Source organism: Scyliorhinus torazame, chromosome 3 (genome assembly GCF_047496885.1).
Source record: "Scyliorhinus torazame isolate Kashiwa2021f chromosome 3, sScyTor2.1, whole genome shotgun sequence".
In the NCBI taxonomy this organism is placed as follows: domain Eukaryota; kingdom Metazoa; phylum Chordata; class Chondrichthyes; order Carcharhiniformes; family Scyliorhinidae; genus Scyliorhinus; species Scyliorhinus torazame.
Window position 1 is genome coordinate 285,156,558 of NC_092709.1, and position 25,603 is coordinate 285,182,160.

The window sequence follows — 25,603 nt, forward strand, 5'->3', positions numbered from 1 at the left end:
GCCTGACCTGCTGAGTATCTCCAACATTTCCAGTCTTATTTCAGTAGGTGTTGGTGTTTATCCTCTTGTAGCAATCCTAATTCCATGTGCCTACCATATTCTTTATTCCTTTAACCAACTATCAAAACAATTCTTAATTTTTTTAAATCGTTCGTGGGATGCAACTGTTGCTGGCTGGGCCAGCATTTATCGCCCATCCCTGAGGGCATTTAAGAGTCAACCACATTGCTGTGGAGCTGGAGTTACATGTATGTCAGACCAAGTAAGGACAACAGATTTTCTTCCCTAAAGGTCATCAGTGAACCAGATGGGCTTTTACAACAATCGACAATGGTTTCATGGTCATCATTAAACTTTTAATTCCAGATTTTTATTGAATTCAAATTTCACCATCTACCGTGGTGAATTTGAACCCATGGTGGGATCCAAACCCTGGTCCCCAAAGCAGTATGCTGTGCCTCTGGATCACTAGTCCAGTGACAATATCACTATGCCACATAGCTTCCTCTTTTCATAAAGTTATGCACAAGTTAGCTAATCAGTGGCAGGAAAAATGATGGAATCTGAAAGATTTCATGGTAAAACGTCTAAAAATTGCAAATAAAATAATATTTGGTCAACATGGATTTTATATAATGGAATTGCCCAGGGGTCGGTGTAAGAAGTCCAGCTTTTCTTGAGGCATATTAATGGCCGAGAATGAAATTTAATGCATGGAAGAGTGAAGTGAAGGCATTTTGGTCAGGAAAATGAGGAGAGGCAATAAAAAAAAATAAAGGATACAATTCTAAAAGGGATGCAGGGCCATAGAATACAAAAGGAAGGAGATTATGATGAGCGTGTATAAAACATTTGGTTCGGTCTCAACTGGAGTAGTGTGTCCAGTTTAATACATTACACTTTAGGAAGTATGTGAAAGCATTTGAGAAGGTGCAGAATAGATCCACAACAATGATGTTTTTCATTCCTCAAAACAGTTAGGTGGACAGATTAGTGCCGGTGAAGAGTTCATCTCGGAGAAGGTTAAAAGGGAATTCGATCCAGCCAGGATTGGAAACAGGTGCGGAGGCAGATGTTGTAGCCTTCGCCTCGTTGATCGCCCGAAGGCGGATCCTGTTGGGATGGAGATCAACCTCTCCACCTGGCATGGCGTGGGGACCTGCTGGAATTCTTGACTCTTGAGAAGGTAAAATTTGAACTGAGAGGAAGGATGGAGTGGTTCTACAATTCATGGGCGTTATTCATCATGCACTTTCAAGAATTGGATTACATCGAACATTGGGGGGGGGGGGGGGGGGGGGACTGTATGTGTTAATGGTGCCTCTGGGTGATTCCCGATTCCTTTTTGTTATTTGTTTATGTTAAAATGCGGGCTAATGTTTGGGGGTTTGGTGGGAGGATGGGTTTGTTGTTATTGATATGGGGATTGACATTGCATTCGTTACTGCTTATTGTTGGTGGGTGCAAATTTGGGGGAAAATGTGAAAAAGGAGAATAAAAATTTTTTAAAAAGGAATTTGATACAGGTGTTCAAAATCATGAGGAGTCATGACAATAGTAAATTCCAGAGAAACTGTTCCCATTGGAAGATGAATTGAGAACCAGAGGATGCTAATTTAAGGTGATTGGCAAAAGAAGCCATGGCAACATGAGGAAAACCTTTTTTACACAATGAGTGGTTATGAAGTAGAATACGTTGACGTAATGTATGGTGGAGACAGATTAAATCATACTTTTCATAAGAGGATCACTTATCTCAAGAGAAAATAATAGCAGGGCTACAGTGAAAAGACTACTCGCATGTAACAAGACCTGGATAAAATTCAGACTTGAATTTAAGTGGCAAGTAACATTAATAATAATAATCTTTATTGTCACAAGTAGGCTTATTGACACTGCAATGAAGTTACTGTGAAAAGCCCCTAGCCACAACATTCCGGTGCCTGTTCGGGTGCACAGAGGGAGATTTCAGAATGTCCAATTTACCTAACAGCACGTCTTTCAGGACTTGTGGGAGGAAACCAGACGCTGAATCCCCCACTATCAACATCATGGGGTTTACCAATGACCAGAAACTGAAGTGGGCCAGTGTGATGAATGATAACTGTATAACTGTACCTTTAATGTGATGATCCCTTTAAGACCGGGTTTGGAACCCTGGAGGCCTCCGCCTCCGACTCCGCCCCCCCAGGGAACTGTATATAAGGTAATGTTCAGTGGGCAGCATGCAGTGAGCACACTTCTCGGCAGCTGTCTGGTTCTCTGCTAATTAAAACCTTTGAATTATCAATCTTCTCTCTCGAGTCGTAATTGAGGGTATCTCAATTTAATTAGCAGAATACTTCGAGGTGGATGGCAGACTAAAGCCGGAGAAGCTCGATCTGGACGCTCGGTCGCCAGAGGCCACTGAAATTTTTAAATACTGGCTCCGGTGTTTTGAGGTCTATCTGAACTCCTCAGAGACTGCAGTAGACGGACCTCGCAAGCTGAGCTTACTACATGCTCGGTGGGCCACAGACTCTCTTCCGTGATCGAGAAGGCTTCGACGTACGAAACAGCGGTCAAAATCCTCCAGAAGCGCTTCGTAAAGCCGATAAACGAGGTATACGCCTGACATTTGCTCTCGATCTGCCGCCAGCGTTCCGGGAAAACGCTAGACGAATACTTGGAGAGGCTCACCGCGCTCGCCTGGAACTGTGATCATAAAGAGGTGACGGCTGAAGTCCATATGAACTTACATATTCGTGATGCGCCCGTGTCCGGTATCCGATCCACGTACATCAGGCAGCGGCTCCTAAAAGTCGGGGCAAAGGATCTCCAAGGCACGGTAACGCTCACCTCTTCTCTGGAAGCGGCCCACCATAATCTCCGCACGTACTCCGCGGACCTTGCGAACCCCTCACGATCCCCTCCAGACTCGGCCACGCTACAGGCCTGCGCCACGCAGCGACCCGCTCACACAGAGGGTACACCGTGCTATTTTCATAGAATACACCCACGCCTGCGTTGCCCAGCCCGCTCCGCTTTCTGCAACGACTGCGGAAAGAAGGGGCACTTCGCAAAGGTCTGCCTGGCTGGGCCCAAAGGCCAGAAACAAAAGTCTAATCGGGCCCAGAAATTGAACTCCCGGGCCCACAGGCCCCGCAATGTGGCTGCGCCCCGGCTGGACACGCCCACTTCTGACGCATCATCGGCCTCGTGCAAGTCATGGGGCGGCCATCTTGGCGGCGGTCATCTTCAAAATCCGACACGTGCGACCGACGGCGGTGGCATTTTGTGACTCCCGGTGGCCATTTTGTGAGTCCAACTCAACCGAGGACTTGGACTACCCGCAACTGGGAGCGATAACTCTCGATCAATCACGGACGAAGCACCTGCGGAACTCAATAATGCAGGTCCAAATCAACGGTCGCGACACCCCTTGCCTATTTGACTCCGGGAGCACGGAGAGCTTTATTCACCCAGACACGGTGAGACGCTGCTCCTTGGGCACCTATCCCGCCTCCCAAACTATCGCCCTCGCATCTGGGTCTCATTCGGTCCAAATCACGGGGTATTGTGTCGCGAACCTCACTATTCAAGGCGCCGAATAAGTCCGTTTTAAACTTTATATCCCCCCTGCAGCTCGGTCTGGACTTTCAGTGCAGCCACCGGAGCCTGACACTGAAGTTCGGCAGACCACTGCCCCCACTCACGGTATGTAGCCTGGCAACACTTAAAGTTGCACCCTCTTCGCGAACCTCACTCCCGACTGTAAGCTCGTCGCCACCAGGAGTCGGCAGTACAGTGCCCAAGACATGACTTTCATCAAGTCAGAGGTTCAGCGACTACTAAAAGAAGGGGTCATAGAGGCCAGCAACAGCCCTTGGAGAGCACAAGTATTGGTAGTCCGGTCTGGGGAAAAGCAATGAATGGTGGTGGACTATAGTCAGACCATAAACCGCTGTACACAACTCGATGCGTACCCACTTCCCCGCATAGTAGAAATGGTGAACCAAATCGCCCAGTATCGGGTATTCTCCACGGTCGATCTAAAATCCACCTATCATCAGCTCCCTATCCGCCCGGAGGACCGCCCCTACACGGCCTTCGAAGCAGCCGGTCGGCTTTTTCACTTCCTCACGGTCCCTTTTGGCATCACAAATGGAGTCTCAGTTTTTCACTGGGCGATGGATCAAATGGTGGACCAGTACAGCTTACAGGCTACATACCCGTACTTGGACAACGTCACCATCTGCGGCCATGACCAGCAGGACCACGACGCAAACCTGAGGAAGTTCCTCCAGACTGCCCGGGCCCTCAATCTGACATACACAAAGAGAAATGAGTGTTCCACACAACCCGACTAGCCATCCTCGGCTACGTTGTGGAAAACGGAGTCCTAGGCCCAGACACCGACCGCATGCGCCCCCTTAAGGAACTTCCCCTCCCCGTAGCCTCAAGGCACTCAAACGGTGATTGGGGCTCTTTTCCTATTACGCCCAGTGGGTCCCCAGATATGCGGACAAAGCCCGACCACTCATTAAAACCACGGTTTTTCCCCTGACGGTTGAGGCTCAGTCGGCCTTCAGTCGTATCAAGGCCGATATCATCAAGGCTGCCATGCACGCGGTGGATGAAACCATTCCCTTCCAGGTAGAAAGCCATGCATCAGACGTCGCCCTGGCTGCTATCCTCAATCAGGCGGGCAGACCGTAGCGTTTTTCTCCCGAACCCTCACCGCCTCGGAAATCCGGCACTCTGCAGTCAAGAAGGAAGCACAAGCCATAGTGGAGGCCGTGCAGCACTGGAGGCATTACCTAGCTGGTAGGAGGTTCGCCCTCGTCACCGCCAACAGTTGGTCGTCTTTATGTTCGATAACGCACAACGGGGAAAAATAAAGAATGATAAAATTCTGAGGTGTTGGATAGAACTCTCCACCTATACGTATGATATTACATATCGTCCTGGGAAGCTCAACGAGTCCCCAGATGCCCTGTCCCGCGGCACGTGCACCAACGCGCAGAAAGACTGCCTGAGGGCCATCCACGATGACCTGTGTCACCCGGGGGTCACCCGGCTTGCTCACTTCATCAAGCACCGAAACCTACCTTGCTCCACCGAGGAGGTCAAGGCCATGACCAAGACTTGCCAGATCTGTGCGGAGTGCAAACCGCACTTCTACCGACCAGACAAGACTCGCTTGGTAAAGGCCTCTGGGCCCTTTGAGCGACTAAGCGTGGACTTCAAAGGGCCTCTCCCGCCCAACAACCGCAATGTTTATTTCCTCACTGTCATCGATGAATTCTCCCGCTTCCCATTCACTGTCCCCTGCCCCAATATGACCTCGGCCTCCGTAATCAAGGCACTGCACAACATCTTCACCCTGTTTGGTTTCCCCGCTTATATCCACAGCGACCGGGGTACATCATTCATGAGCAATGAGCTGCGTCGATATCTGCTCAACAAGGGCATCGCCTCGAGCAGAACGACCAGCTATAACCCGCAGGGAAACGGGCAGGTGGAGAGGGAGAACGCGACGGTTTGGATGGCTGTCCTTCTAGCCCTACGGTCAAGAAGTCTCCCAACCGCCTGCTGGCAGGAGGTCCTACCCGATGCCCTACACTCCATTAGGTCACTCCTCTGTACAGCCAGGAACGAGGCCCCTCACAACCGTTTGTTTGTCTTCCCCAGGAAGTCCACCTCTGGGGTCTCGCTTCCACGTTGGCTGACGACTCCGGGACCAGTTCTACTCCGGAGGCACGCGAGGAGCCATAAGACAGACCCACTAGTCGAGAGGGTCCAACTGCTACACGCAAACCCTCAATACGCCTACCTCAAGCACCTCGACGGCAGGCAAGACACCGTTTCCCTGCGAGACCTGGCACCCGCTTGTCATGATATTCAAACACACACATCATGATAGACACACCAACAGACAAATCAGAACACACAACACCACAACCAATCACAGACAAAGACAGGAAACATATAGAGGGCACAAACACGACACCTGGTGGACAGTATTAGATGGAGACAAGGGCAAGGACAGACCTGTTACACGACACACTCAGGGAGACAGCAGGTGCAGAGTATCCAGAACGAACTGTATATAAGAGTTAAAATAAAATAGAGTTGTACCACATACAACTGTGTTGGCTCATCTGTGCACCAGAGCACCGAACACCACAACGCTGGCTCTCCCACCGACGCCCCCCCCCCCCCCATTCTACCGACGCTCCCCTCCCCGCACCGGCTGCCGACTCAGACAGTGCCATAGCGTCCCCTTCCCCCCAGCCTTCGCCGGCACCGGCACCAATCACCCTAGTCACCCCGGATACCCGCCCCTGCTTCAACACGAGCAAAGGCTCAGACAACCGTGCTCCCGGATATACCCCCACCGAGGACGACCATATCCACCGCATCACCACCGGAGCTGAGAAGGTCAACAGGGACAATCCAAACAGACCACCCAATAGACTGAACATGTAATTCCACTTCACCCCGACGGACTATGTGTTTTTTTTAAACAGGGGGTGAATTGATAAATGATAACTTTATAACTGTACCTTTAATGTGATGATCCCTTTAAGACTGGGTTTGGAACCCTGGGGACTCCCCCTCCGGCTCCGCCCCTCCAGGGAACTGTATACAAGGTAATGTTCAGTGGGCAGCGTGCAGTGAGCACACTTCTCGGCAGCTGTCTGGTTCTCTGCTAATTAAAGACTTTGAATTATCAATCTTCTCTCTCGAGTCGTAATTGAGGGTATCTCAACCAGCAATATAAATACTGTGGCTACAAGAGCAAGTCAGAGGCTGGTAACACTGCAGTGAATGTTTCACCCGTTGACACCCCAAAACTTGTCTCCCACCCACAACATACAGCCAAGAATGCAATGTAATACTTTCCACTTGCCTGGATGAGTGCAATTTCAACAATTTTCAAGAAAATTGATACTATCCAAGACAAAGCAGGCCACTTGATTGGCACCTTATCCATCATTTTAAACATTAGCCCCCTCCACCACCAATGCACAGTGGCACAAAAGGAAACATTCTCTCCATACCCATTCAATCAAAACCTTTCAAAATGTTCAAGGCTATCAGGTCTCCTGAAGCCTTCTTCAAGAGAACAGTGACCCATTTGTTAATCCTTTCCTGAAATGCACCCTCATACATTTCTGGATGACCAGAACTGCATGCTGTACTCGAAGTGGGGTCTAACTAAGGTTTAGATTTGAAATTCTATATACAGGTTCAACATTTTAAAGATAGAATCCCATCAAGCTGCACCAATCCTGCAAAGAAGCACCCAAACCTAGGCCCACACCCCGCTCTATCCCCATAATCCCAGCTAGCCCACACATCTTTGGAGGACCGGAGCATCCGGAGGAAACGCACACAGACAAAGGGAGAACATGCAAATCCCACACAGACAGTCACCCAAGGCTGCAATCGAACCAGGGTCCCTGGCACTGTGAGACAGACGTGCTAACCACTGTGCGCCATGCCCCCTTGAACTCTAAATAATAAGCACAGCCCCGAGCAGTGGCTATTCTATCTAACGAAAACATAATTAACAGCTTGAATGATATAATATAAAAATATTGGTCTGGAAGATAGAAAGCTTCTGAAATGCATTGAAAACCTAACTGAAGCGAAGACTGGGTGCACTTGGGGCAAATTAGTATGGAATTATAACAAAGGCAATCTACACAGATGCCTAACAAAAGGGCAAAGAATCAAAACTCCCCAAATCTATAAATGGAAGAAAACAAATCAACACAATCAAGAGCTAATAACAGCAAAACCCTGGATAGTTTGGGACGCTGAGATAAATGAACAAGGACAAAGTTGAGATTTTTAAACGGATAATAACCAGGCAAAATATAAAATAAATAACTCGCAGCTACAAGAAACAATGCAAGAGGAATCTTGGTAATATTGCCGGCAATTCAAACTGCACGGTGAAGAAAGCAAATGGAACTTTTGGCAGTATAGGTAGAGTAACAGATCAGAAACCTCAAAGTGAGGTTATGTGAAGCACTCATCCTGACCTATCTGCTGCACTCTGGTTAATGGGTTATGAAAATGACATCCAGTATCAGGGAAGGTGCAACAATTAAACAAATGAGAATCGTCACTGGACCCACCTACATCCCTCGCAGTTTATTTTTCTTGGAATAAAAAGGCTAGTGGTTTTTTAAAATGATGAGCAATAATTGCGTACCGTTGAACTAAATAGCAGCAAAGTTAGTGGCAGAATAGTTTTTTTCTGTCCTGTTCTATTCTATTCAAACTGAAAAAAAAAATATGCATGGGCAGTAAAGCAAACTTCAATTTCAGGCCAGCACAAAAAAGTTCATGGTCACTGTTTTAAATACAGGCAAATAATTTGCAGGCCAATACATCCCGCAGTCCGCCACAAAGGTAAAACACCCAAAAAAGAAAGAAACACGACTGTAATTTGTTCAACTAAACATGAAAACATGAGTTTGCAAACATACATATTAAAGTTGTTGCAACTGCATGTACAAAATCTTACTTGCAGTCAACATTCTCCCATTATGTATCTCATTCTCACATTTATAACAAAAACTGTCCTTGTGAATTTTTCACTAATTAAATGGCCAATGGTGGCACTAGATAACCTTAGTTTTATATGCTGTAGCTCCTCGGTCTACGTAAAGCTGCAACAGTTCTTCGCAAATTTTGCTGTTTAACTAGAAATATCAAATTATCATATGAAAGAGAATACGATGGAGGGTTTTAAAATTGAGACTGAATTGTGTCTGTTTATGTCAGTAGTTATCTCCTGCCCCCTTACCCTGCTTGACCTAAACATTATGCTGTCTGAATCCTTGAATACACACTGTCTTTTTATTCATTCTTGGGATCAGAGAGTCACTGGCAAGTCCAGCATTTGTTGCCCATCACAAATTGCCCCTCGAGAGGGTGAATGTGAGCCACAGTCCGTGTGGGATACGTATACCCATAGTGCTGTTAGGGAGGGGGTCCCGGGATTTTGGTCCAGCAACACTGAAGGTTTGGTCAAAATGAGCAGTTTGTCGGCTGTTCAGAGAGCATAAGAGTCAACCCACATTGATGTGAGTCTGGAGTCACTTGTTTCATGGTCACCATTACCGAGACCAACTTTTAGTTTTAGATTTTTTTTTTTTTAATTTTTAAACTTATAAATTAAATTTGCTCATTAATTGAATTTAAATTCTACCAGCGGCCATGGTGAGATTTAACCATTGTGCCTCAGAGAAATAGCTAGGCCTCTGGATTACTCATCCAGTGACATTCCCACTAGGTCACCATCTCCACTTGAGAAATTGAGTAGTTGATTTATTGTGGAACAACCAGGAATGTGGAAAAAGTACACATTGGCCAGGATTTTTCAGATGGTCGAATTTCTTGTCTCACCAGCTGAAGAACACATCCCTGCCGATCATGGCAGCCCCACAACCATTATACACTCCGTGAAGCATTAATTGGCTGGAGGTAAAACCTCTGCCTCTCACTCGGGAGTAAGTCCTGCCTCAGAGAGAGATGCCAGTCAAATTGATTGGTTGGACCGCACTGTGTTCCCAGCAGTGCCAATCCAATGGGAGCATGGCCACTGCAAGAACTATAACCAGTCCCACTGGTCTAAGTGCCAGAGCCCCCAGGACCAGCTAGGTGCAGGTCATGGGGGAGGGAAAAGATGGGAAGCCCAAGAGTGGTGGCGAGGTTGGGCTGGCAAAACCATTTGGGGGAAGGGGGTCAGAGACATCAACATTTGATCTGGAAAGGGGGCCAGTGATGAAGATGCCCCTTTCCCACCCAGAGCCTGAACAGTGCGACCTGTCGGGCATCTGTTCCAACTCCTGCAGCCGGTCACAAAACTGTGGCAGAGTGGGAAGCAAATGTTGAATAATTGCCCACTTAAGGGTTTCAATTGGGGTCTCCCTCAGCCTCGCCTATTGCTGTAAAAATGCATTCAGGCCAGGGGCAGGGATGAAGGCTACCTGGGGAATTTCAAGGGTGTTCCTCCCCGTCCCCCTGCTGCCAGGCCATGAAATTCTGCCCATTATGTCGCAGGATCTAATAGGTCCTAACCAACAACATTTTACTTTCCTTCGGTATGTTTAAAGCGCACTGTCCAATGCATTCACTTCTTCATGCTCAGCTTTTAATCAATCTCGTAGCAATAAAAATACCTTGTGAAATGAGTGTACATGCGACGTACCTGGCTCCAAAGATGTCTTTCTTAGCCAAATCAATGCCTGAAATAAGCTTGACTCTGAGGACACGGGATTCTTCCTGAAAGCAGAGGATAAAGCACGGTTTTTGTTAAATAAATGCCTTGTTTGTTTAATGAACAGCATAGGTGCATAATTTTGAAGTAAGATAATGAATAATAGCCCTGATGATTCAGCATTTTAATGTCCAACATTAGCCGAACTATCAAGCCCAAAAAGGTGCCAGGTTCAACTACCCAATCTGCGCTTCAGTTTATGACAGCAATAATGGCCTGACGAGGGGGTCATGAGTCCAAGTTCCCACTCCTATCCATTGTCCAATGACCTCTGGCTGAAGTTATCTCTGAATTTTCAACATAGTGGTGCAGATACTACGCAAGTGAAAAAAACAGAGGAGGTTCCTTCAAAAATATCAGCATTTAACAAAGTATCCATTGTCCAGGCATGGTATTTGTATTCCATACCTACACAAGAAGAACATTTGCAGTTCTAGGTAAAAGCTGTAATTATAGCATATCAGGAGAACTGCAGAATTAACATCCGAGTTTGCTTCAAGCACAAATCAGGCATTGCTAAAAGCAGTCGAGGCCTGCAATTTCTCTGCAAATCTGCTCTGCACAGTAGTCGTTAAAGTTTGTATCACTGTTTTAAAACAATGACCTCTTCTGATCAGAAGTAAACAAGGACAGTCATACAATATGTACAAGTAACAAATTTGGAAAAATAATCCCACCTGATTGCTATTAGTTAAAATCATACCTTCAAAAGATTACAAAAGCTCAATAATCCAAACCCTGATTTTGGGAGGCAACTCACGACCATCATGGACATGCAAAAAATTGAGGGCTGCAAAGCTTGACAAAAAGCATTTGATTTTGCAATGCCATTCTGGCAGGCAAAGGCATCAATCCTGTGCAGTTAAGGCATTAAGTAACTTGGACCAAGTTCAGCTAGACGATGACCAAACTAACTGGGGTCTAGCATTAATTCAGCACCGCACTCAAATTTTAAATAATAAGACATTGGTACAAAGGAGCAGGCATCAAATAACTTGAAGGTGAATTTACAATGTGTACATTACAAGCTTAGAATTGGTGTAAAGCAGTTTACCTCAACTCTTGGAGTGCAAATGTGACCCAAGGATAGCTAACTTCAGCATCCGAATAATGTAGGTTGGAAATGTCATCACAACAAAAGTATAAATTTGTGCAAAAACAAAAGGTTTGGGCTGCAATTCATAACAATGTCAACAGTATTTTCAAATAAGTGCAGAGAGCAAGGGACTGTCAAGCACAAATCAGTCCTAAACTTCAAATCAGGAAGATAAATGTTGTATTACTACATCAGGAGGGTTAGAGGTGCAGAGTCAGTCTGGTGTATCTCGGAACAGAACAGCGTAGCCTGCAAGGGAAAAAAGTATTGGCTGGCAATTGTAGCCATCTGGGATGGCCACTTACAAAGGATCCCGGGAAATATGGCCACCTACAAAGGACCATGGGAAATATGGTCAACCCAGGACTCAGATGCTCAGAGCTTATGTATATTGGCAACTCAGATAACTAGACACTATCAAAACCCCCAGCTACTTTGCATTCTAATGGCCCATTTCCCCAGAACAAAAGACCTGTACTCAGGTAACAGATACAGAAGCAGACTCATCGGCGCCACTCCCTTTGCTCAGGGAGCCCAAAAAGCCACGGTCAATGGCCACTCGGGACACGCCCCGCCATCAAGGCACCCGCCCCTTTATTGGCCAAAATCAAAGTCAGTAATCGAAGCCTGCCGAATTATTGGGTCCAAATATAAGAACTGCCCAAAAGAGCGCGAAACCCCAGAAGGATAAAGAGACACACTGCCATGTGTTCAGTCTCTCTTGGCCCCGGCGCTCAGTCTCTCCTGGCCTATGCCCAACCAATTGCATCATTACGACCAGAAGACAAGTTCAAGACCAACGATCGCTACCAGACAGATGAGCCCAGCAGAAACGAAGTCACTTCGCCAGCCCCAGCCACACAAGATCCGAACGAAGGCCTTGGTCCTCTGCATAAAGCCGGGTACCTGAAGTTAAGTACAGGTTGTTGTAGTGTTAGGTGTAATTTAGCTTGTAGTGTTTTATGTTGCATGCCAAAGTAATTCTTGTGTGCAAATAAACTATCATTGAACTTGAACTAACGAACTGGTTGTTTGGTCTTTGATCGATATCCGGTAAAACCTTGTGGTGGTATCATTTGCTACCTGGCGAATCTGAAAAGCAATATCATCATTAATAACGGTCATATCAGTATCCAGTTAAAAAGAGCAACATTATTGGCGTTACCAGTGCCGATTGGCAACAGAATTTCCTCAGACCTGGACCTCTAAGCCATCCTAGTTTCTCCAAGATTCACCAAGAGGCAGCATGTAGGTAAGGAAGGGGGGTTGGGACAAGGATAGATCCCAGGAGAATTCCAAAAGCTAACAGTTTGGTAGCGGGAGGTAAAAACATGCTAGAGATGCTTTCTCTATGATTGGATAGCTGAGAATGAAGTCCAGATAAGGACAATTCCACTGGGGTGGAAAGTGAAGATTATTTGTGGAGGATGGTGTCGTCAATCTTGTCAAAGACTTCGGAAAGAATAACACACCCCAAGTGAAAGAGATGTCATTTGTAACTTGGGCCGTACCTGTGCTGACATAAAGGCAGTGACCTGATTGAAAAGATTCAAGTATGGAAATGTGGGAAAGGTGAGCATAGATTTGGGAGGAGACATGTTCAATCATCTCAAAGAGGTAGGAAAAGTAGTAAATTGGGCAGTTAATTGCAAGAACAACTGAGGATTTAAAACAAAATTAGGGCAAAGGAGGAGCCAGCAGCTGAGCAGAGGAGTGCTCGCAGACTGTCAGATCACGATGAGGGGGGTCCGCAGGAAGAAATGCTCAGTGGTCACTCGTTTAGTGCAAATCTGAGAGGGGGGTGGGGTGGTTTGCCTGTCTTTTGAACAAAATGATCTTGGATTGGGTACAAGTGTAAATATGAGACCAAGATGCGGATTCAGGGTTCGGGCAGGTTCAAGTGCACGTTGCAGAGGCAGGAGAACAGGCAGGTGGTTTCAATGTTTGCAACATATAAGTCAATGGGCTCTTTGCACCATATGGATGGTGAGGGTGAGGGGGCAGGAGCAAGGGTTTTAGAAAATAATTGGTCGTGGAGAAAATAAACTAGATTATCTCTCTCCAGGTTTCTGGCAGAGGAAAGTGAGGCTTCACAGGGGTTAAATGTGTTTCAGCCAGGTTGATAACACTGCCTCTAAACAAAAGGAAAAACAAAAAATAATTTCAACATTTTACGCAAAAAATATGAATTTGGTTGGATACCCATTATTAAAAGACCAGTGAACGTATCACGGTGAAAGATAATGTCACAATGAAAAGTGACAAAATTAGATTACACCAAAAGGATCGACGTTAGAAATAGGCACATTTCTTATAAACTGGGGTGTTAAGCTGCTGGTCTGCTGAATTTGTTTATTTGGATTTTATGAGGCAGACTTTGAAATTGAAAATTCTGATGAAATAATTGAAGATATAACCTTTGTTAACAGTAAACTCCAAAGAGGGATGAACATACTCACAGCTGAGCAGTAAAGCCATTTGCAAAGAAGCTGCTAATTCTGTCAAATCTATATTCAATTCAGTTAGAACTATGTCAGATTGCTATCAGATTGGTATGCTGAGCCATTTACAATGCATTAATGATTTACAGTTCGTACGAGACTGACTTGAGGTAGAAAATTATGTAACCAAAGTAACCTTACTGTAGATTCCACAATGACCACATTCTTCATAAACTAGTTAGAATTTATAGGCTCAGGCAGTCTGCTGATTGACATTGAACAGAATTAAGTTACATTCCATCCACCTGTCATGTTTAACTGTTTACACATTAAGTACAAAATAACAACTGGTACAGAGCTGAAAACAAACCATGACGTACAAAATTCTAGCACAGCTGTAACCAATATTTCAGAGACAGGGAAAGAAAATGTGTAGCGACAAAATAATCCGTTTTAAGGGCAGCATGGTGGTTAGCACTGGTGCCTCACGGTGCCAAGGTCCCAGGTTCGATCCCAGCTCTGGGTCACTGTCCTTGTGCAATTTGCACATTCTCCCCGTGTTTGCGTGGGTTTCGCCCCCACAGCCCAAAGACCTGGAGGCTAGGTGAATTGACCAAGCTAAATTGTCCCTTAATTAGAAAAAAATGAATTGAATATTCTAAAAAAAAAAAAAAAAAAAAATTTTTTTTTTTTTTTTATAAATCAATCTGTTTTAAATATACTATACCAGATAAGAGGGGAAACAAGGAGGTAAAAGGAGATGGTGTTCCTGTATCATTTAAGGCAATCTAATTGCAGGGAACATTTCTTTTGAGCAGAATTCAGTTGAAATTATGTATGCTGGCTAAAAGAGTTTAAACCTGTGATAACTGAAAGACTCTGAACAGTGAATTGGATTTTAATCAGAAGCAAGCTGAGAAGAGAGTTCTTGATGCAAGATGCCACTGTTAAAGAACATTAGAACTAGGAGAGTTCTGAGATAAGGTGACTATGTTTAGGATGCTAATGTCACTTGTTCGAGTCCTTCCTTTTGATTTCCCTTTCTTCCCATTTCATTTTGCAATTTTGTTTGGTCTGTGGACTCATAATCAGAATGCACCTTTAAGCAGTGGAATTAAGCTGAGGCGGCCTGTTAATCAGGACAGTTCCAGGATTTGTTTCCGAGAATAAAGAAAACAGACTCGTCGGCGCAGAGTACCAGCTTTGGAGGTAGTTGGTTTGATTGGTTGGCTGGCAACCTGTGGGTTGACCAGCGAGTGTTATACTGACAGTCAGTGATTGGTTCCTGCGTGAGGCTACTGAGCGAACTGTGCAGAAGTGATTAGGCCTTGATTGAAGAAGGAACTCTCTCTGCTGAAGTAAAGGACTGTTTTAATGTTCGAAAACCAGTGAGTGTCTGGCACATCTTTACTATGTTGTTGAAATGATCTTGAATCTACAAAGAAAATAGACAGATTTTCCAAAGAAAACCATGCAGGATAGAGGAGCTGTATAGTCCACCCCTCCTCTTTCATCTTTTCGGACTTGCTTTGAGATTGAAGGCGAGATAGAAAAAAGTTAGTGTGAAAACGACAGATCAGTAGTAGAATGTAAAACAAATTGAAAATCTAATTAAAACAAATAGGGAAGCAGTGTCAGGTGATGCATGTGGGAGCTGGTGGACCCTATTTGTAGCAAATGTTGGTTGCTCAAGTAACTGCGGCTCGGAGTGATGAGCTGGAGTCCGAGCTTCAGACATTGTAACACATCAAGGAGGGGGGAAGAGTTACCTGGATGCTGTGTTTCAGGCGGTAGTTAAACCCCTTCGATTAACGTTCTGTCAGTCTTCAGGGACAGGAGGGTGTGACTACAAGTGAGGCAGGTGGAAGGATCCAAGAGGTAGCACTGCCCTTCTCCAACTGGTTTCAGATTCATGCTCCCTGTGTGAACGAGAGTGGGGACTGTAGGATGAGCAAATTAACCAGAACAGCATGGTACAGAGAGCTATTCAAGTGGGTGGAGTGGATTGGGGGGGTGTTTGAAAAGAGAAATGTAGTCATCGTCAGGGGAATAGCACTGTTCTCTGTAGCCAGGATCAAGAGTCCTGAAGGCTGTATTGCCTGCTCTGTGCCAGGGTTCAGGATATCTGCTCCAGGCTGGGGAGAAACTTGCAGTGGGAGGATGATGATTCTGCTGTTGCGGTTCATGTATGTACTAACAACATAGGTAGAACGAGGAAAGAGGGGCTGCATAGATAGTTTGAGGAGCTAGCACTAAATTAAGCAATAGAACATCCTAGGCCATAATAATGGATAACTACATGAGCTACATGCAAATAGACATTGGGTACATAAAATTAGAGAAATTAATAAGTGGTTCAAAGACTGGTGTGGGAGGAATGGATTTCAGTTTGTGGGGCACTGACATCGGCACTGGGGAAAGTGGGAGCTGTACTGTTGGGGCAGCCTACATCTGAACTGTACTGGAACCAGTGTTCTTGCAAACCACATAACTAGGGAAGGAGCAGATGTTATATACTTGAATTTCCAAAAAGCGTTTATAAGATGCCACGCAAAAGGTTACTTAATAAGATAAGAGCCCATGGTGTTGGGGGAAAGCATATTAGCACGGATACAGGATTGGCTAACTGATAGAAGACAGAGTTGGGATAAGAGGGGCATTTTCAGGATGGCAACCTGTAACCATGTTAGATGCGAAGGTCACAGGTAAAAGTTATCAGTTGTCTGCATAAACATCAATTTCTCAGCTGCTGTGACAGAGAAGGTCATTTCCCATGATCACCAAATTCCTCAAACAGTATCTGCAAGGGAGGCATCCAACTGATCCCAACCAAGAGGAGCCAGTCAGCATCCCGTTTGTTCTTTCCACAAGGTAGGCTCAACTGGTGTGGAAAGAGGTCAAGGACAGAAATTTGTCACCCCTTTGGGAAAATTAAGGAATTATGGTGCCGCAAATTAATTTTTGTAAAACCTAAATTCATTCACCCAAATTATGAAGAAACTCCAAGGTCTTGGAGCTGTTTATTCTGAGAGGGCTCAGTGTGTGATCATTCCAGCACACAACATTTACTGGGGAATGAAGAACCACAGAACACTCATATTTCTGTGGGTGTCATGGTGTCCATAACCAGGCAACATGGGCTCAAGCTTAGAATGGGAAAGGTGCACATGAAGTTTAGATTTAAGTACTTTACACAGAGGGTGGTAAACCTGTGAAATTGACTGAGGAGATTGATAGTGTTGAAATTTAGGAAATGCTTTTTGAACAAGTGGCCAATTACCAAATATTTTTTTTTCACACTGTTAACATAGAACACAGAACATACAGTGTAGAAGGAGGCCATTCAGCCCATCAAGTCTGCACCGACCCATTTAAGCCCTCACTTCAACCCTATCCCCTTAACCCATCCTAAACGTTTTGGACACGAAGGGCAATTTATCATGGCCAATCCACCTAACCTGCACGTCTTTGGACTGTGGGAGGAAACTGAAGCACCGGAGGAAACCCACGCAGACACGGGGAGAACGTGCAGACTCCACACAGACAGTGACCCAGCAGGGAATCGAACCTGGGACCCTGGTGCTGTGAAGCCACAGTGCTAACCACTATACTACCGTGCTGCCTTGAAGGGGGAGTGGTTAAGGGGGATTCTTTCAGACTCCCAGTCCCACGCTTTGTTATTCTCTCATGTAGATAGATGAATATTTACAGCGATAATCTTTTTTTTCATATATTCATATTCAGGGGACAAATGTTCACTTCATTCTGTCGCAGCTTTACAAAAGTATATTTCTTTGATTATGAAAGCATGGATGGCAATCTATAGTCCTCAGTAATTACTTCAATAATTGAAGAGGTCTGAAAAATATCAACCAATTCAATCATCCAGTCAAGGAGCTTTGCCGAATTGAATTTTTCTAGTTTCTGCCCAACTTCTTTTGTTGCTAACATGTGAAAATAGGTCACATATGCCTCGGCATTATGACTGCAATATGTTGCCAATCCCTCCTGACAAAACTGATACAAAGGATCAAGTTAAAATATTTTTATTAGTTCTCAGCATGTTGGAGCAGATCTGTAAAAGGCCAAAATTTAGTTTCCATCCTTATTTACTCAAGATTATGGTGGTTGGTCAGTGCAGCACACTCTCAAAATGTTATAGCCAGTAGTGTTAGAGAGTTCCAGAATTTTGACCCCATGATGATGAAAGAATAGCAATATATGCCCAAACCGGGGTGCAGCGAGACTTGGAAAGGACTTTTAAGTTGATGGTGTTCCGGATCACATGCTATCCTGGTCTTTCAAAGTGGTAGACGTCATGGGTTCAGGAGATGGTTTCTTTGAGGATGCAACAAGCAGGGTCAATAAAGAAATACCAGTAGATGTAATGTATTTGGATTTCCAAAAGCTTTTTGATAAGATGCCACATAAAAAGGTTACTACAGAAGATAAGAGGTCATAGTGTTGGGAGCAATGTGTCAGCTTGGATAAAGAATTGGTGAATGAACAGGAAACTGATAGTCAAGATAAATGGATCACTTGAAGGTTGGCACGCTGTAACTAGTGGAGTGTTATAGGGATCAGTGCTAAGGCCTTAATTATTTATAATCTATTTCCATGGCTTGGGTGAAGGGACCAACTGTTGATGATACAATGATAGTAGGGAAGCAAGTTGGAAGGTGGATACAAAGAGTCTGCACAGTGATTTAGATAGGTCAAGTGATTGGGTAAAATTGGAAGCGGAGATATAGGGCGGTATTTAACAAGCAACCCGCCGGCGGGATTTTATAGTCCCGCCGTTGTCAACAGGATTGCCTGTTGAATGCACCCCTTGTCACCAGAAACTCGAGTCTGGGGTGCACCGTTGGTGGGACCGAAATATCACGCCAGCATGAACAGCTGGTAAATTCCGCCCATAGGCCGGAATCCCCTGGTCACTTGCTGGCAGCAGGATTCTCAGGTCCCGCCAGCAACACACTCCTGCCCGCGGGTTTCCCAGCAGCGTGGGGTGGCTTCCATAGCACTGACAAAAGACGGGAGTAGAGAATCCCGTCGTCAGTGAACGGCGCACCAAATTCTCCGTCCTCACTAGCAGCTGTAGTGGGGTAGACCCGCAATGGAGAAACCAGCCCCTAATGTGAGAACCTGTGAGGTTGTCCACTTCAGCAGGTAGAACAGGAAATTTAGTTGAGGGCGAGGTAGGACTCGCAGGACTTTCCCAATCTACCCCTTTTTCACACTTAATTGGGACTCCCATGTCCTCTTTAATCTGTGGAATTATAGAATCGCTGGAGTCTCGACAGTGCAGAAAGAGGCCATTCGACTCATCGAATCTGCCCCAACCCTTTGAAGGACCACCTTACCTAGGCCCGATCCCCTGGCCTGTAACCTCACTCTAAGGGGCAAGTTAGCATGTCCAATCCACATGACCTGCATATCGTTGGACTGTGGGAGGAAACTGGAGCACCCAAAGGAAACCCACACAGACACGGGGAGAATGTGAAAACTCCACACAGACAGTCACCCAAGGTGGGAATCGAACCCAGGTCCTTGGTGTGCGAGGCAGCAGTGCTAAATACTGTGCCACCATGTCCACCTTCTGGAACCTCTCTTCCAAAAACATTTTCTTTTCATCCATGTTGCACAATGCAATCTCTTCCTCCTGATAGTCTTCCTTACTTCCCCCAGATGGTCTGGCCAAGATTCATAAATGTTGGGAGCTCAAGGGCAAACAAATCTGTGTTGCCAAGATTCATATTGGAGTCTTCCAGCACATAATTAATTGCAGCAGTGTACTGATTAAGTCTGGTATTTAACCTTTTGTTTGCAATAAAAAGCAGAGCTATTAATAAGGAAATAAATTAGAAAATGATCAACTATTCTGAAATGAATGGAGTTTGTCAATTTATACGTTTCAGTGCAAATGGTATCCCTTTTGGAATCACAGCACACAATGCAATTCACCACAGACACACTGATGTTTACTAATCCAGAAATAATTGCCCCAATTTGGTAAAACTCCACTTCCCCCAACAAATTAATGGTTAGGGAAGAATGAGTGTTTTCATATAATTAACAGTGGCATGCCTGGAATCAAAGGTATATTCTGCACAATTGGACAACTATAGAACATAGAACATAGAACGATACAGCGCAGTACAGGCCCTTCGGCCCACGATGTTGCACCGAAACAAAAGCCATCTAACCTACACTATGCCATTATCATCCATATGTTTATCCAATAAACTTTTAAATGCCCTCAATGTTGGCGAGTTCACTACTGTAGCAGGTAGGGTATTCCACGGCCTCACTACTCTTTGCGTAAAGAACCTACCTCTGACCTCTGTCCTATATCTATTACCCCTCAGTTTAAAGCTATGTCCCCTCGTGCCAGCCATTTCCATCCGCGGGAGAAGGCTCTCACTGTCCACCCTATCCAATCCCCTGATCATTTTGTATGCCTCTATTAAGTCTCCTCTTAACCTTCTTCTCTCCAACGAAAACAACCTCAAGTCCATCAGCCTTTCCTCATAAGATTTTCCCTCCATACCAGGCAACATCCTGGTAAATCTCCTCTGCACCCGCTCCAAAGCCTCCACGTCCTTCCTATAATGCGGTGACCAGAACTGTACGCAATACTCCAAATGCGGCCGTACCAGAGTTCTGTACAGCTGCAACATGACCTCCTGACTCCGGAACTCAATCCCTCTACCAATAAAGGCCAACACTCCATAGGCCTTCTTCACAACCCTATCAACCTGGGTGGCAACTTTCAGGGATCTATGTACATGGACACCGAGATCCCTCTGCTCATCCACACTTCCAAGAACTTTACCATTAGCCAAATATTCTGCATTCCTGTTATTCCTTCCAAAGTGAATCACCTCACACTTCTCTACATTAAACTCCATTTGCCACCTCTCAGCCCAGCTCTGCAGCTTATCTATATCCCTCTGTAACCTGCTACATCCTTCCACACTATCGACAACACCACCGACTTTAGTATCGTCAGCAAATTTACTCACCCACCCTTCTGCGCCTTCCTCTAGGTCATTGATAAAAATGACAAACAGCAACGGCCCCAGAACAGATCCTTGTGGTACTCCACTTGTAACTGAACTCCATTCTGAACATTTCCCATCAACCACCACCCTCTGTCTTCTTTCAGCTAGCCAATTTCTGATCCACATCTCTAAATCACCCTCAATCCCCAGCCTCTGTATTTTCTGCAATTGCCTACCGTGGGGGACCTTATCAAACGCTTTGCTGAAATCCATATACACCACATCAACTGCTCTACCCTCATCTACCTGTTCAGTCACCTTCTCAAAGAACTCGATAAGGTTTGTGAGGCATGACCTACCTTTCACAAAGCCATGCTGACTATCCCTAATCATATTATTCCTATCTAGATGAGTATAAATCTTGTCCTTTATAATCCCCTCCAAGACTTTACCCACTACAGACGTGAGGCTCACCGGTCTATAGTTGCCGGGGTTGTCTCTGCTCCCCTTTTTGAACAAAGGGACCACATTTGCTATCCTCCAGTCCTCTGGCACTATTCCTGTAGCCAATGATGACATAAAAATCAAAGCCAAAGGTCCAGCAATCTCTTCCCTGGCCTCCCAGAGAATCCTAGGATAAATCCCATCAGGTCCCGGGGACTTATCTATTTTCAGCCTGTCCAGAATTGCCAACACCTCTTCCCTACGTACCTCAATGCCATCTATTCTATTAGCCTGGGGCTCAGCATTCTCCTCCACAACATTATCTTTTTCATATGTTTCATATGAAGCTATGTTTCATATGAAGCTATGTTTCATATGCTTCTATTTAACAACAGATGCCTTCACCATAACAATTCTAACTCCCATCAAATGTTGCAAATCAAATGGAAACAGAAAATGCCAGAAAATATAAAGCAGTCAATATCTGTAAACAATAAAGACAGATTTAGATGTGTCCATTTATTGAGACCAATGTCATTGCCTTCCATTTTGCTTTACAGATGCAGACTGACCAGCTATGTTTGGTTTATACCTTAATCTTCAAAGTTGTCCTGAATGATTGGGAATGTCAGAACCAAAAAAAAGTCAGAACCTTCCATTTCTCTTCATAGATGCAGACTGACCAGCTATGTAGTTCCAGTATTTTGGTTTATATTTCAATCACAAAGGATTACTGGAATCTCTCCACCACGGACAACCAGTGGCAGCTGTTTACCATCTAAATAAAGTCCTGCAGGAACTCGTCAAGGTTCCCGAGGCAGCACCTTCCAAACCCATGACCACTACGATCAACAAGGACAAGAGCAGCAGATACCTGGGAGCCCAACCACTTGTAGGTTACCCACCAGGTCACTCACCACCCTGAATGGAAATACATAATAATAATAATAATAATAATAATAATAATAATCGCTTATTGTCACAAGTAGGCTTCGATGAAGTTACTATGAAAAGTCCCTAGTCGCCACATTCCGGCGCCTGTACAGGGAGGCCGGTACGGGAATTGAACCCGCGCTGCTGGCCTTGTTCTGCATTACAAGCCTGCTGTTTAGCCCACTGTGCTAAACCAGCCCCTTCACTGTTCCTTCACTGTCGCTGGGTCAAAATCCTGGAACTCCTTCCCCAACAGTTCTGTAGGTCTATCTATATCTAAGGGACTGCAGCGGTTCAAGAAGGGCAACGAGGGATGGACAATAAATGCTGGCCTAACCAGCGACACCCACATCCCAAATGAATTATAAAAAATAACTTAATGATAGCAAAGGGAGAAATATGCTGTTCAAAGAATTTAAGTCACTGCATCCAATATGAACACTTGCAAGCTTCAATTCATATCCTACAACACACTTAAACTGATCAAATAAGCTGATACAGTATATTTATTTACTGATAAACCTGAAGTGCTAATCCTGCCTAAGTACATACTGCTGACACCTGCACCTTTCAACTGTTGATACTTTATACTGTAACATCTTCAATCGTAGTTTTCTGCAATGCTGTACAACAGATTACAGTTGTAAAGAATGTGATCAAATATGAACTGATAGCTTCAAAACTACTTGAGGCCAATGGCAATACAATCATTACTTTGCAACAAAAAAATTTCAGAAAGACAATATCAAATTCACTGAAGTCCTGCTCCAGTTTGTGAATTAGCAATGTTACTTCATTGCAGGTGGATCGCTACAGAAGTGGTTTTCACAAGCAACACACTACTAACAAACACTTGCATATTAAACAGCATTGAAGGGTACAAATGATCAAGTCACTGGGTGCATTCCCATTACAAAATAATGCAAAGCAGCTCTCTTTGGTTAATGTTAGGTTTACAGTGTAGATGCAGTCTGAATCTAATTAACCAAATCAAATCTAGAAACATATTGCACATGGCTCCTTGGAGGATGCTGTCAGTCTTCATCCACTTCAAGTCAAGGTCATTTCGGGTCTCACCATTTATTGTACCTTCCAAATTTAGCACCTGTGTGAAGATGTTTCACACCCATGTAAACACACTGTAGGGTGTGAATGCATCTAATTTTTTTTTTAAATACTGCTATTCTGCTCCTTTTTCACATTTTCTCCCAAATGTGCACCCACCAGTGGGAGCAGAGGCAGGCGGGAAGGTGGTGGGTTTGCTGCCCACTATATTATTATCGGACTCACTAGTATTTCCCCGGGCCATCGGGAGCGGCGCTGTTGCTAGCGCCTTCAATCTCAACCCCCTACACAAACTTTCCTCCATTCTGACCCACTGGGAATCAACCCCTCTGACCCAGCTCCGCACCTAAACCCTCTGCCTGCCTTCCCCTCTGTAACAGCACCTTTCTATCTCTGGCCACCTTCCCTCTCCGTATCATCGGGTAATCATTCTTTCAATCTCTCTGAAAAATGCCTTTGGCAGGAAAATCGGCACGCATTGAAAAATAAACAGAAATCGCGGCAACACGTTCATTTTAACCGTCTGTACCCGACCCGCCAGTGACAGAAGGAGACCATCCCACCTTGCCAGATCAGCTTTCACTCTCCCCACCAAACTAGAAATGTTGTACCTGCGGAGCCCCCCCCCCCCCCCCCGCCCCTCCACCCCACTCCCGGAAAACCTGCACCCCCAGGTACCTAAAGTGAGTCCCTGCCCTACGGAATGGCAGCCCCCCCATCCCTGCCCCCACCCCCGGCCGAGATACCACAAAATACTCACTCTTGTCTAGATTTAATATGTACCCTGAGGAAGACCCAAACACCCGAAGCTGCTCCAATATACCCCCGATTGACACACTCGGATCCGACACGTAAAATAACAAGTCATCGGCATACAATGACACACTATGCTCTATTTCCACCCCCCCCCCCCCCCCCCCACTATCCCTTTCTATACCCCAAAATTTCTTAATGCGATGGCCAACGGCTCAATCGCGAGTGCAAACAGCAGGGGGGACATAGGACATCCCTGCCTAGTCCCACGGTGGAGAGAAAAGTATCTCAAGCTGATGTTGTTTGTGCAGACACTCGCCTTCGGCTCCTTGTATAGTAGCTTTACCCAGTGCACAAATCTTGGTCCAACCCCAAACCGCTCCAGAACTGCTATCAAGTACCCCCATTCTACCCAGTCAAATGCCTTCTCGGCGTCCAATGCCACAACCACCTCTTGTTTCCTTCCCCTCCGCCAATGCCATAACCACGTTCAATACCCTTCTAACATTTGAAAAGAGGTGCCTCCCTCTCACCAACCCATCTGAACTTCACCTATCACCTTCGAGAGGCACTCTTCCAGCCTACCTGCCAGTACCTTCGCCAATACTTTTGCGTCCACGTTTAAAAGTGATGTGGGCCTATACGACCCACACTCCATCAGATCCTTATCTTTTTTAAGCAACAGGAAAATCGATACCTGCCCCAAAGTTTGTGGTAACACCCCCTTCCCTATCACCTCCTCAAGCATCCCCACCATCAGGGGTGCAAGCTTATCCTTGAATTTTTTATAATATTCCACCGGAAATCCATCCGGCCCTGCCACCGTCCCCGACTGCATCTTCCCAATCGCATCTTTTATCTCCTGCTCCACTATCGCTCCTCCTAATGTAGCCCTGTCCCCCTCCCCTAACCTCTGGTACTCCAGCCCATCTAGAAATTCCTGGCTCTCCCGGTTTCCCCCAGGTGGCTCTCATCTGTACAACCTCTCATAGAATTCCTTAAAGACCTTGTTAATCAGAAGAGCCACCACCAATTTCCCTGCCCTGTCCCTCGCCTGAACAATTTCCCTTGCCGCCACCTCAACTCCGAAGCTGACCCGCTAACATCCATGCTCGTAAACTGCACCCCCTGCTCGCCTCAGTTGGCGCACTGCCTTCCTGGTAGATAGTCGGTCAAAGGTCACCTGGAGTTCCTTCCTCTTTTCCAACTTCGCTGGTGTCGTGTTAGGTGTTCCGATACACAAACAAACCAAAACGGTTGTAGATGGTACAACTCTGTTTTATTATTCTGTACAATAACAACTGTTAACTTCTGGCTGTGGTTCGTACTTTACCAGTTAACCTGTGGACCCAGCCCTAGCACTATCTTAGAGAGGCACTCAGCACCTGGGGTATGTCTGAGTGGCGCGCTGTGAGCTCTGTGCTATCTCCTGGTAGAATGAGCGGGAACTGTGGTGTTCCCTGTTTTATAGTGCGTGTGCTCTCACTGGTGATTGGCTGTGATGTTGTGGGTGTGTTGATTGGTCCGTCTACCTGTCCATCAGTGTGTGTGTGTGATTGCACCATGATATGTTAATATGGATATC

At 45.5% G+C, this 25,603-nt stretch overlaps 1 protein-coding gene across 1 annotated transcript in view; it reads right to left on the minus strand.

The window, feature by feature from the left end:
- The window catches only part of nedd4l (NEDD4 like E3 ubiquitin protein ligase), a 635,409-nt gene that overhangs the window by 480,335 nt on the left and 129,471 nt on the right, over positions 1 to 25,603 (minus strand). Inside the window, exon 2 of the mRNA XM_072497353.1 lies at positions 10,214 to 10,287. Within this exon, the coding sequence (XP_072353454.1) occupies positions 10,214 to 10,287 (74 nt within the window). The remainder of the gene's footprint in view (positions 1 to 10,213; positions 10,288 to 25,603) is intronic.